This window comes from Pantherophis guttatus, chromosome 3, assembly GCF_059756535.1.
Source record: "Pantherophis guttatus breed Tessera chromosome 3, ASM5975653v1, whole genome shotgun sequence".
Classification (NCBI taxonomy): Eukaryota; Metazoa; Chordata; class Lepidosauria; order Squamata; family Colubridae; genus Pantherophis; species Pantherophis guttatus.
Window position 1 is genome coordinate 214403277 of NC_142065.1, and position 13969 is coordinate 214417245.

The 13969-nt window shown below is 42.0% G+C and overlaps 1 protein-coding gene across 2 annotated transcripts in view; it reads left to right on the forward strand.

Annotated features, from left to right (window-relative positions):
• The first annotated feature begins 1 nt into the window (after position 1).
• The window catches only part of RECQL4 (RecQ like helicase 4), a 32501-nt gene continuing 18533 nt past the window's right edge, over positions 2-13969 (forward strand). The window contains exons 1-12 of one of the 2 annotated variants that reach the window (XM_034419957.3): positions 2-66; positions 2724-2833; positions 2966-2999; positions 3761-3870; positions 4475-4618; positions 5883-6979; positions 7109-7208; positions 8287-8410; positions 9929-10051; positions 10230-10376; positions 11355-11447; positions 12834-12970. In XM_034419957.3, coding sequence (XP_034275848.3) covers positions 2750-2833; positions 2966-2999; positions 3761-3870; positions 4475-4618; positions 5883-6979; positions 7109-7208; positions 8287-8410; positions 9929-10051; positions 10230-10376; positions 11355-11447; positions 12834-12970 — 2193 coding nt within the window. In that variant the 5' untranslated portion in view covers positions 2-66; positions 2724-2749. Of the gene's footprint in view, positions 67-2723; positions 2834-2965; positions 3000-3760; positions 3871-4474; positions 4619-5882; positions 6980-7108; positions 7209-8286; positions 8411-9928; positions 10052-10229; positions 10377-11354; positions 11448-12833; positions 12971-13969 lie in introns of those variants that run through there. The other variant, XM_087891425.1, reaches the window with a different exon arrangement.

Sequence of the window (13969 nt, forward strand, 5' to 3'; positions counted from 1 at the left end):
CCTTATTGGTCGGCGCTTCGGGGAGCGGGAAAATCCTGTCAGCGGCCTCGGACGGCGACCTTCCCTGTAGGTTTATCCGGCGGCGGGAAGGCGGGAGTCCGGCTTCTTCTTCTTCTTCTTCCCCCTCCTCGCGTGTCACCTTCCTCGGGAGGCTCCGGACCAGTCAAGCCATTGGCAGTCAGAATTTAGCGAGGGGCGGGGGGCTCAGCGTCCCAGTTCTTGAATTGGAGAGATTTTGGTGGCTGTTTTGCACCCTTATTCCACCCCCCCACAGCCCCCTCAGAGCTCCCTTCCCTGAGCTGCCACCCCCCCTTTCTCCACCACGTCCCATCACGTCTGTCTCTCTTGTCTGTCTATCTATCATCTACCTACCTATCTAAATCAATCAATCTATATCAGAGGTCTTCAAACTTGGCAGCTTTAAGACTTGTGGACTTCAACTCCCAGAATTCTCCAGCCAGCAGAGCAGAGCAGAGCTGGCTGGAGAATTCTGGGAGTTGAAGTCCACAAGTCTTAAAGCTGCCAAGTTTGAGGACCCCTGATCTATATCATCTATCTCTATCATTCATCTCTCTCTCTCTTCAACTATATCATCTATCTCTATCATCAATCAATCTATATCTACCGTAGCTACTTACCTACTTACCTATATCTCTATCAATCAATCTCTATCAATCTCTATCTATATCATTCATCTCTCTCTTCATCTATTTCTGTCTATCTACCTACCTACTTACCTGTCATCTCTATCATCTATCTAACTATCATCTATCAATCAATCTATATCTACCGTAGCTACTTACCTACCTATCTATATCAATCAATCTAAATCTATCAATCTATATCATCTATCTCTATCATTCATCTCTCTCTCTCCATCTATCATCTATCTTATCTATATCTACCGTAGCTACTTACCTACCTACCTATATCTCTATCAATCTATCAATATCATCTATATCATTCATCTCTTCATCTATCAATCTATCTCTATCTCCCTACCTACCTACCTACTTACTTATCTGTGTGTTTTTTTTTAAATAGGCTGTAGACCGCCCTGAGTCCTTCGGGAGAAGGGCGGTATAGAAATAAAATTATTATTATTATTATTATTATTATCTCTATCATCTATCTGTCTATCTATCTATCTCTATCAATCAATCTATATCAATCTATATTTATCATCTATCATCTATATCATTCATCTCTCTCCATCTATCAATCTATCTCTGTCTGTCTATCTACCTACCTATCTACTTACCTATCATCTCTATCATCTATCTAGCTATCTATATCATCAATCAATCTATCTCTACCATAGGTACTTACCTACCTACCTATCTCTATCAATTAATCTAAATCTATCAATCTATATCATCTATATCATCATTCATCTCTCATCTATCAATCTCTGTCTGTCTGTCTATCTACAGTATCCATCCATCCATATATTGCTGAAAAACAAGGTGGGGGGGGTCTCACATTTATTTATTTACTTATTTATTGGAAAGCAAGGGGTTTTTATTTATCCACTGTTGAAAGCAAGGGGCTCTCCCATTTATTTATTTATTTATTGGAAAGCAAGGGCTTTTATTATTTATTTACTCACTGCTGAAACGCAAGGGGGTCTCCCATTTATTTATTTACTTTTTTATTGGAAAGCAAGGGTTTTTTATTTGTTTATCTGTCTGTCCGTCTATCTATCTATCTATCTATCTATCTATCTATCTATCTATCTAATCCATCCACTGCTGAAAAGCAAGTAGGGGTCTTATTCATTCAATTTTAGAAAGCAAGGGGGATTATTGATTTGATTACTTTATAAATGGTTATTTTGGTATTCTCAAGATTTGCAGAGCAGGTCTCTGTCCCAAATGGAAGAAAGCTTCCCTTCTTGTCATTTTTGTCTTTTCCTCCTGCTTCTACTTGTGCACTTTCCTTTCTTGAATCAAAAGACAAAAATATTGCAGAGGGTCTGTGAGTTCATGTAAACTCCTATTGTTGTGTCTGGTGCCTTCCTGAGAAAGGAAAGCCATAATGATGATGATGATTCATTAAAGAAAACAAAGGTAGTACCAATAGTGACAGGATTGGATTGCCTTGGATGCAATCCCAAAATATCTGGAGCACAACTTCAACACCACTGACATTGACAAATTTGCCATCAGTCAATTGCAGAAGGCAGCTTTACTCAGAACAGCTTACATCCTGCAATGATACAGTACCTCTAACACCATCAAACATCCAAAACTGCCTATCCCAGGTCCTTGGGAAGGACTTGAGGTAGACAAGAGGGCCAAAACCAATCTGAACATCTGACTGACTGCAAGGAACACAATTTACTAAACAGTGGCATGTTAAAAAAAAGAAATGGTAACTTGTCATAGGTTTGATAGGACAAACTCTCAAATACAAAGCCATCTCAGCCATAATATCTGTCCTCTGTAAAGGATCTCCAGTTCCACATTAAGAATATGAAAAGTTTTTTTTTTCTGTATGCTTAAAATTGCAGGACAATGAATAAAATATTTCAGAGTGGAATTTTAAAGTTGCAGAGTTGTCTATCAAAATCTGAATGAGAATATTGTGCGATGATTGATGTTTGTGTCAAGGACTTGGGTATTGTCCTGTTTGTATTGTGTTCTCTCATGGTATTTCTTGCTAAATCTTCTGATGGAGTTTTTTGGGGGCTAATTAACCTGATGTTCTGCCTTTGCATACAGTTTTCGGGAAATTGCCAAATGGAACTATGGATCCTTTGGACAAAATTAAAGTCCTTCTGAAAAAATGGGAGATTTCTTTTTTTCAGGAGCAGCAGAGGAAGCCCAGCAAGGTATTTTGAATGTAATTTAATATAGGATTATAATAGTTTTCATTGTTAAATTGTTTAGGCTGATTAAACCATTTTCAACACAACTGAAACCAAGCAGATTTCCGAAATTATTGCTTTGTGTTTGTTTTCTAGGCAGATGTCCTGGATGCTCCTGAAAAAATAAAAAGTAAGCATGATTCTCTACAGTGCATTATAGTCCCGTCTATGGAAGTACAGTAGTAGATATGATAGAATATCAGTTTTGATCAGTGGAAAGTGGTAGTTATTTGCAAACATTTAAAATGCTAAGTTTTGATCATTTTCTCATCAGAAAGACAAGAAATTTTAGATGCTAATTGCAAATATTTTACAATACATTGATATTCATTGTAATTGCATTGCTATCTATTTTGTCAAAAATCACTTCTTAGTCTTTTAAGTTTTTACTATCAGAAAAGCAAAAATGTGAAGAGCATTTAAGGAATAATAATATAGTATGAGGACATTGTGGTGACTAGCATCAAGCAAACTTTTGTTCAGGTCCACCCTTAGCCAATTCCTCTCAGCTAAAATATTGTCACAAATTTGGAAATCTGTGATTTTTCTCCTTCGTAAGGATTGAAGCTAAAGTTTCATTCATTTAGAAGAGCAATAGCTAAATCTTTCCTTCTTGACTTCTAGCAACTGTAATTCCAGTGAGTTGTAACTGAACACACTTCAGTGGTTTAGTAAGAGATTCTTCACTGTTTGGGATATGCCAAACATTTTATTCTGAGGGCAATGTTTCACAGACCTCCTCTCCCTTGTCCTCATGTTTTGAGTGTGAAACTGTTTTTGAGTGCAAAGTGAACAATTGGATAACCTACCTAAAGAAGATTGTACATTTGAGGGACTACTGAATTGATTTGGCTACATGATTCTCAGCTCAAAAATCTCATTTGTGCACAGAACTATACAGACAATACAAGGCTCTAAAAGAATCCAAGGGGCATCATGATCTTCCTGAATATGTCATGACCTGCCAACAAGAAAATCAGGAACTTGTAGCACCAGAAAAGGTATTGAAAGAGCTACCGTGTTTTGCAAATATGTTGTTCTGTCTGAGCCCTGATCCTGAAAGGGGGGGGGAATCATTGCGCCTTCTTCCTTTAAAGCAAAACTTGCTTAAACATCACCAACATTTCAGTTGTTGGGTTTGTACAACATGCTAAACCTAGTTACTACAATAGTCAAGTTTATGGGTTCACATTAATACAAGACACTTATGTACCTTGTGAATGTGGCCACCAGATCTTTAATCGACTTGTTAAGTGAGTTATAGGAACACATCATCAATTTCATCAGTGAAATTTCTTATGGCAGGTTAACATTTCCTTCACTCGTTTTATACATAGCATCCGAAACTCACTGGTTGTGTTTGCACAATATACAAACCGTCGTTTACCTAATCATTTAATGTAACCATTTAACCAAACTTTCATGATTTGCATAGTGTAAACTATTAATTAATCACACCCGCTGCATTCACACAAGAGGGCAACCAAAAAAACATTGGTCAAGTATGTGACTCCGCCTGGGTCTTTTTGAAAAAGTCTTTTTGGTACTAATATTAACAACTGAGTTGTCTTTCTGTCTTCTCTTTGCTTGGGTCTCTTTTCTAAGGCAACTGATTTCGGTTCCTGGGGATCACACCTGAATCGAGGACAGAAGATTCCTAAACTGACCCAGCAGAATCCAGAAGCCTTGCAGGCCTCTGCACAGCATTTTGGGATGAAGCTGAAATGTAACTTAGGTGCAAAAATTAAGGTCTGAAAAGTCTATGATTGTTGAGAAGTTTATAGTTGCTATATAGTTGTATTTTCTGAGTTTATACAATGCAATTATATGGTGCGGTGGCCTAGAGGTGGAGCTCTCGCCTTACAATCAGGAGGCTGTGAGTTTGATCCTAGGTAGAGGCAAATATTTCTCTTTGGGCACACAGAATATATCTGCTGAACAAAACTCCACATTGGCAACAGGAAGGGCATCCGGCCATTAAAACACTGTGCTAGCTCTGCTCAGTTGCCCAGACTCTACCCCACAAGGGATTATGGAGTCGTTAAATGAATATGATGATACAATGCAATGCAATTATATATTGTGCAAAAGATTGTAGCTTAGAATGTAGAAGTACTGTAGCTTGATTTCTGAAGGATGAAAGTCATTGAAGAATAAAAGGGACCAATTCTCTTTAAAAATTTCTTTCTTATCCCTGTTCTATTGTCATCAAACATAAGACTTGCATCTCATTTTGAGTTAATTAGATACCTCCCATAGCATTTATCTGGGGTCATAGCTACTAATAACTCAGAACTGTTCACCAACATTTGATCTGGAAGGGAAGTCCACATTTATGTGTCGCTTCCTTAATATATTAAAGTAACAATGTAATTGTGACTGAAGAAATAAGAAAATCAAATAAATAAAACGAAGATTAGAAAAGTAGTCTTCTACAGATGTATCACTCAAGTCCAGAAACACAGAGAGAATCTCAAGAGAAACCAGAGAAATAGAATGCAGAGGGAAAATTAAAAGGAAGTTTTCCCCACTTTCTTTGGTTTTTCATAAAAAGATCAGATTGCCTGCTTGCCTAGTGACCCAATTTATCTCTTATTTTAAATATAACTTTCTGATATTTGTAAACAAGAATAACTTTAGAGGCTGTCATATAGTCTTGATTATTTGAATTCTGGCGTTGTAAGTAGGGTAGGAGAGAAAGGAGGATAAAATTAGGTCCAAATTTCTACCCAAAACTTGCTAAATGAGCCCCAATTTTAAATTGACTCAGTTCTTCTCTTGCCTTGTGGCATGAAGAATATATTCTATCCAAGAAACTGTTAAGAGTGGATAGATGGATGGCCATATAAATCGGATAAATAAAACATGCAAGGAGATTGCAGGCAACAGCAAAACAGCAAAAATGAAACAAATGTTAGATTTAAGAAGCTAAGAATATTATATTAATTTTTAGCACTAATATCCATCTGATTCTACTAATTATGGTTGTTGTTTTTTTTACTTTTGATTCCAGGAATGTCCTGTAACTTTAAGGAGATCCCTCACTCCTAAAAGGAAACCAGTTCAATTAGCACAGAAGGATGGAGCTCAGATTGAAAAAGTTGCGCCTTTTCCATCACCAGAAGTTCCTTCATTAAAAACTAATCCCAATGATTTGCCTGGTTCTAATGCCAAGGAACTTATAGCTCTTCTTCCTTCTTCGTTTCCAGACCTGGCTGGCACTCAGCTCCGGTTTCCTGGTCTGAAACCGAGGCTGCCATCATCGGATCGGTTTCAGTGGCAAAAGCAGACCATCACAAAACGATTGAGCAGTTTGGATGCTGGGTGGCTAGACAGGTGCCAAGGGACAAAATTGGAGACTAGAGAGGAACAAAACCAAGATTGTAGTTTGAATCCAGCTAATGGGAGAGGGCCATGCCAAGGATTGCCAGAAAGCATTTCCTTCCAAACACAGAGTCCGTTTTTCAAACCTGGGAAAAGAAAATTGGAGAAAGGTTGCCAATCTCCCCAGGAAAATTGTCAGCAGGACATGTTAGAGAGGCAGCCCGTGGTCCAAAGTTCAGAAGGCCTGAATACACGGAACACATGGGATAATCCAGATTCAGACAAAGAAAGGGTAAGTGTAGCATTCAGTGAAACCAGTGCTGAAATTCCCACCAATGAGCAGATGCAGAACCTGGAGATTGGCAGAAAAGACAGCAACCGGAAAACAGAGGAGCGTCTTTTGCAAGGAGCTTCACCCAGGCTGAGTGGTGCTTTGTGTGATGGGCAGAGTGGGCAGCTTCCCCCCACCAAGAAAGGGAAAATGCCAAGCAAGAAAAGGCGTCTGGATCCCGCAGCTGACGATGAAGTTGCTCCAGACATTTCTAAACATGGCGTTTGTAGAAAGCGCCAAAGGACTAAAGAACTGGTTGAGGACAGCAACGTCAAAAAACTGCACCCTGTCAGTCAAAAGCCGGGAAAGGATGAATACGACTTTGACCAAGACACTGCCAAAGTGCAAGAGGAGGAGAAGGAGATGGTTCCACTTCTTTCTGAAAATATACTTGGGGACCTCGTTGAGGAAAATTGTCCTAAGAAGAGTGGAAAACCCAGAATGCCAAGCTGCAGGTATCTACCTTCACCTTTTCCTGGTGGGAGGAACTGGCTGGGGAATTCTGCGAGTTGAAGTCCTCAAGTCTTAAAGTTGCCAAGGTTGGAGACTCCTGCTTTGCATTGATATGAGTTTTTTCCCCCCAGGCTGCCATCCAAGAAATGTGGCAATTTTGTCCGTCTCAATATGAAAACAAAATCCCATGTAAAGAGCTACGTCTTGAAGGGAAAACACCTTCGCAAGCAGGTAGGTTGCCTTATGGCCAACCTCCATAGTGGGTCAACACATTTAAGAGCTTTTAACTGGTTCTCATACTTCATGCTTGATCATCTTTTTTTCCCCCATGCTGGAGAATTGACTACGGGTAGTCAATGACTTATGACCACAATTGAGCCCAAGATTTCTGTTGCTAAGCAAGGCAGTTGTTAAGTGAGTTTTGTCCCGTTTTACAATCTTGTTTGCCACAGTTATTAAGTAAATCGCTGCAATTGTTAAGTTAGCAATACAGTTGTTAAGTGAATCTGCGTTCCCCATTAACTTAGCTTGTCAGAAGGTTGCAAAAGGGGAATCACATGACCTTGGGACACTGAAACTGCCATAAGTACATGCCAGTTGCCAAGCACCCGAATTTTGATCAGGTGACCTTGGGGAGGCTGCAATGGTTGTGTGAAAAACGATCATAAGTCTCTTTTTTTCAGTGCCATTTTAACTTCAGTCACTAAATGAATGGTTGTAAGATGAGGACTAGCTGTATCAGAAGTTAAAACCATGGGTCTTACTGAAAGAGCAAGCAAGATTAGCCCAATTTCTCTTCTGCTTAATTTGTTTATTTATTAAAGTTATATGCTGCTCCTTACACTGATAAGGGCGGCTTACAAGCCTTAAAAAAGATCAACATAAAAACAGTTACAATTACAATGCTATATAAAAACTAGAACTAAGGAAATGGATGGCAGGGGGATGAGGTCTTCTTACCCCATCAAACCACCTCCAGCAGAAGGCGCCCCTCTTGGGGCCCCAAACCATGTGGCAAAACCAGATTTTGATATCCGGCCAAAAGAGTGGGAGCAGTTCTCATTTCCAGTGGCAGGATGTTCCACAGGGCCAGGTCCACCGCAGAAATGGCTCTTCTCTTTGAGTCTGCCAGCCAGAATTCCTTGGCCGATGGGGCCTGCAGAAGCCTTTTCTGCTGGAACAAGTGGGGTGGTCTAGTTCCATTGGGGTGAGACGGCTCCTTGGATAATTCCCTGAAGTCACCAGCTATGTAGGGAAGGGTGAACCAAGGGTGAACTCTTTGCCTCATCTGTATTTTGGTCCTGCCTAGGTGTGGAAGCAGAAGTGGCAGAAAAAGGGGCATCAGTTTGGTGGAGGTGGCAGGCTCGTGGACCGAAGTTCCGACACTTGCTTCAAATGTGGGGGACGTGGTCATTGGTCTTCCCAGTGCAAAGGTGAAGCTGGGTCTACTCTGGCTGGCTGACGTTATCAAACTGGAAAGTCTGGTGGCAGAATCGAGATCAGTTAGCCAAGGTTGTCTTGAAGTCCCAGGCCTGAAAAGACCTTTCTGAAATTGAGGCAATGGTCTCTGCTGCCAAAGAAACAGTAAATTAACTAAAAGAACCTTCCTTACCTTGTTTATCTAGTTTTTTTTTTAAAAAAAAAACTATAATAGTGGAATATAAACACAGCCACCAACAGAAAGAGCACAGCAGTGGTTACCTAATGAGAGAAAAAAAATCTATATACATTGGTGGTGATTAAAATAAACATGACAAAAAAGAATGAAATGATTAAGAAAAAAACCTATATTCTGTCAACTCAGTAACAGTACAGAATTAATTAAGTCCTTAGGCTTAATTAATCAAAGAGAGAAGCAACCTGGAATTAAGGAGTATCTTACATAAATAAATGATTAATCATAAACCACTTACATCTATCTAATTTCTATACCATTCAACTGAATTTACTGCCACCAGCGCTTTCACAAGTTTCATAGATTTTATTGTTAAATTTCTACCATTATTTCTGGCAGTATAATTGGTTCTGTCATGCGTTTTTAAATCTTCCTGAGAGATTTCTTCCAATTCAGCATTTCCCAGTAAATTAATTAGTTACTATTCAGTTACACATGTCTTATCTTAACGTAACTGAGCATTAAAATAATTAAACTGGTAATTAATAACCTCTGCCTTGTTACATAACTGACTATGGTTGGCTTGAATTCCAGATGTAAAATCGTATTGCTTTTCTTGCTTTAGTGTGAGCCAATAATTTCCCATTTTTCTTTCCTGATTCCGCTGATCAGTGCATTTCAAAGAATAATCAAATTGTTCCGGATATATTAGCTGAAGAGAGAGCCGTCCCTCTACATAGATCAAATATTTTTCAAGGTCAATTTCCCAGTTTTAATTAGACTTCATCAGTAGCAGAGGCATTAAAAAAAGCATTGATAGAATTATCAGAACCAAAATAAACATAACAGAAACATGTTGTCGGGCTTGTCCTGACTTGGTCATTTAGAAAAGAAGAGCCTTCGACTTCATTTGTAGTGAAAGGTATATTTTTACTAAAGCCAAGGGGTTACAAAATAGAAAAAGCCAGATCTGAGGTTTTGTCCGTGAAAGCTGCCTCCTTACTTCCCTCTTTCCCAGGTCCTTCCCCGTTATCTCCCTGGTGTCCAATAGAATTCAAACATATTGTTTTGGTAACAGTTCTGGTGCTTGGTGGGCTCACCGATGGTCCGCATTCCATTCTGAGGCTTGTGGCCTTGGGGTCGGTCAGCCAATGTCTCTCTTGAAGTGGTTTCCTTTTCTTGTCTCCCCCGCCAGCTCTTTCCCCACCTTCTTCTCCATGGTTCATGGCAGTCTGGCATCAATGGGGCAAAGCAGGATGGCAGCACTGACACTTGCAATCACCAAGCTACAGTAACAGAAAACGTTATTTGCATTCCTTTGGTGTCGTCCATACAGATCGACTCTCTGCTACCGATGCCCAGCTGGAGGACAAGAGCTGTGCTGATGAAGAGGAAGTACCCTTGCTGACTCTGGAGGAAGTGGCTCAGATGACCAATACGACTTACACAAAAATTTCAAGTAAGCGACAAGACCTACGTCCACCATGCCAGAGCATCTGCTTCTAGATTGTTTCTGGGTTGTCTCGATCCAGGAGATAAGACATAGCATCACCATGAGGTTGGGTTGGGTTGCTATTAAGGTTATTAATAAACAATGCTTTCTGAAAAAGATTCCTATGTCAATTCTTCTTTCTCAGCAAAGAGTGAGAACAGCCAAGAAACCCTGGAGCAGTCTGCTCAGGAACAAAGTTACCTGCAAATAGGAAGGCCTGTACCCGAAACGTTCAGTCCACCTGCACCGATAGAGCCTTTCTATAAATTGGGGCCAGATAAGAAGGTGAGAGGTAAGACTCGATGGTGAGGAAAATTCTAGAGGAGTGGAGGAAGGCTAGAACTATATGATGAAAGATTTCAGGAATTGGGTATGGCCAGTCTAGTGAAAAGAAGGGCCAGGGATGACATGATAGCAGTATTCCAGTATTTGAGGGGCTGCCACAAAGAGGAGAGGGGTCAACCTGTTCTCCAAAGCACCAGAAGGCAGGACAAGAAGCAATGGGTGGAAACTGATAAAGGAGAGAAGCAACCTAGAAATGAGGAATTTCCTGACAGTGAGGACAATTAACCAGTGGAACAGCTTGCCTCCAGAAGTTGTGGGGTGCTCCAATACGGGAGGTTTTCTTAAGACGAGATGATCATTTGTCTGAAATGGTACGGGGTTTCTTGTTTGAGCAGGGGGCTGGACCAGAAGACCTCCAAGGTCCCTTCCAGCTTGATTCTAGTTCTGGTTCTGATTCTGGAATATTGTGTCCAGTTTTGGTGGCCAAGATACAAAAAAGATGTTGAGAGTCTTGAATGAATGAAGAACAACAAGAATGAGTAGGGGACCAGAGGCTAAAATATATGAAGAACAGTTACAGGAACTGGGCATGGCTAGTCTAATGAAAAGAAGGACTAGGGGAGACGTGACAGCAGTGTTCCAATATTTGAGGGGCTGCCCCAAAGAAGAGGGGGTTCAACCTATTTTCCAAAGCACCCGAAGGCAGGACAAGAAGCAATGGATGGAAACTAATCAAGGAGGAACTTCCTGACAGTGAGAAGGAATATATGCTAATTGAGACAGCTTTAAAGTTCTCAGTTGCCCTGCTCAGCTGTCAGTTCTTCAGAATCTGAAATCTTTTGTACAGAGTCTGTATCTTTATAGCTGAAATTGCAACAGAGTTCAATTGAAGGTGTATTGAAGGTGTCTTCGTTCAGCTCATCCTGCTGAGTCTTCCCTGAGGACAGGCATTCCTAACTGCGGTTGTGCACTGTGTCTTGTCCAGATACACCTCCTGAAGTGTTCCAAGCACTGGCTGAGCTGGGCTATACTTCCTTCCGGCCAGGACAGGAAACAGCAGTGATGAGGATACTCTCAGGTAAGGCATAAAGAAGCAAATATTTAGCTTACTTGGATCTTGGCAGTTGTTGTGATGGCCAGGTATTTCTGGTAAGCCTGATTTCCGAAGGACAAGCAGGCGGCTCTTGGTTTGGCTTAGTCTCCTGACAGAGCCTGGTGGGGTAACATTGGCACTGATGGGTGGCAGGCACAAAAAGTGTCTCCCTTTTTTCCTGGAATGCTTGTGCCACTGCACATGAGAGAAGTTAGGTCTGCCCCATGGTGAGTCTCCATCTTACCTGAAGCTCCCTCCTGTCTATTGAGCACAGCCTTCAGTGGGGCCTAGAGAAAATGCACATTTTATGTTTTGTGTTATGAAGTGTGATTTTGTGTTGCAAAAATGAACGGAAGGAGAAATATATTGTGGTGTGGTACCTCCTCTGCTTTTCTGAGAAAGACCTGTCCCTATTCCCCAATCCCTTCCACGCAGACATCAGATGAAATTTGTTTTCTGCCATGTGTGCTCTAGTATGTGAATAGGCACTGTGCATCTCAACTCTTTCATTCATACTTTCATACATTCTTTCAATTTCTATAGCTGCCCAGTCAATGGGTGGCTTACAATTCCAAAATTGTAAAAAAAAAATAAAAAAATTAAGACGATAAAAAGCATTTTAATAACAATAAAAACATCCAAAATAAATATAGTTAGCCAGTGAACAGTAAAGTCAGGAAACGGGAATCTAAACACATTCAGAGCCCCAGGCATGGGAATACAGCAAGGTTTTAAGAGCCTCGCAAAAGGCCAGCAGAGTTGGGGGTCATTCTAATCCCTGAGGGGAGGATATTTCACAGAGCAGGGGCCCACTCAGAAAATCATGTAGTCACTGCCAGCCAACACTCTTTGGCTGATGGGATCTGCAGATGCCCAGTCTGCTCGATCAAATTGGATGGGTAGAGATTCTTGGAAAATTCTTTAGACTGACTTTCCCTGTAGGATCACTGTGGGCACTTCCCTGTCAGCAACACTTGAACTGAGAGGGGTTCTGGACCTGTCAGAAAAGGACACCTGGCTCTATTGTTTTGTTTTCTGGCAATTTGGAGAAATATTTTCCTCTTCATGCATTCACAAGATCTCTTGGAACCCTTTCTGATCTTCAGCGATGTAGGTTCAGGCTACATGTTTAAAAGTAGGACCAGTCAGTCAGTGAAACAGGCTACCATGTGTAGTGGGGAGATTTTCCCTGAAGGTCTTCCTATAGCAATTCAGTGATCCTCTGTCCTACCTGTCGTAGTGAATCTTGCACCGAGCAGGGGGGTGGGCTAGATGTCCTTTAGGTTGCAATTTCTGTGCGAGTGCCAGCACCGGGAAAGGCTCCCACGGCTGCCAGTTCTGAGGCTGACTGCTGGCTTCACTCTCTTGCAGGGCTCTCCACCTTGGTGGTCTTGTCAACAGGAATGGGGAAATCTCTCTGCTACCAGCTCCCTGCGTATCTGTACAGCAAGCGGCGCCCGTGTATCGCTTTGGTGATCTCTCCCTTGGTGTCGCTGATGGACGACCAAGTAAGCTGGAATGCGCCCTTGGCTTGGGAGCTTGGTGGGGAGGAGCCTGTAGGGCGACACCTGGAATCGTGTACTCGGAAGCAAACCAGAAACCTGTGCACTTCAGAGGATAGAGGTGTTACATCACTGCATGCAGTGCTACATTCTGGACCAGTTGAAGCTTCTAGGTCAGGGGTGTCAAATTCGATTTCATTGAGGGCTGCATCAGGGTTGTGTTTGACCTCGGGGGGCGTGGGGCGTGGCCAGCTTGACATCACTCATGGCAGCCCTCGGAAGGGTTAGGCCAGTCCTTCACTGTTTCCAGGTCGGCCCCGTAGGCCAGATCTAAGCACCCCACTGGCTGGATCCGGCCCACGGGCCTCGAGTCCTAAGTGGTCTTCAAGGGCAGCCCCATGTAGAAGGCTGTGAGGTGGCCTGGGCATAACTGACTGTCTGAAGAGCCTCCAATCTAGGAAAGGACGCAACTGGCATACCAGATGGAGGCCTTCCTGGTCATAGCTGCCACCTGCTCTTTGAACTAGAGTTTTGAGGCCAGGAAAAAAACCCCAAATTGTGTATCCTCTTTAAAGCCTTGCTTGGCATGGGTCCAGGTGACTCGAGGAACTGTCTCACCCCACTGGGACTGGCAGAGGAGGCATGCTGCAGACCCCATCAGTCAAGTAATTCTGGCTGGCAGGGTCTAGGAGAAGAGCCTTCTCTGCTGGCCACCTGCCCTTTGGAACATCTTTTCCTCCTGGAGTGAGGTCCACTCTCACTCTCCTGACCTTCCGTAAGGGCCTGAAGAGTTGGCTCTGCCCCATGGCCTGGGACCCCAATGGGGGAACACCACACTGGAGATGGTTGATGAATTAAGAGCCAACCCCACCTCCAAACACCCAGAGCCACTCGGTCTTGGTAGGATTGGAGATGGTATTCGTCCTCATTCAAATCCACACAGCCTCCAGACTCTGGGACAGAAACATGACAGCCTTGCTTGGCCGATCAGGAGTCCAAAATCAT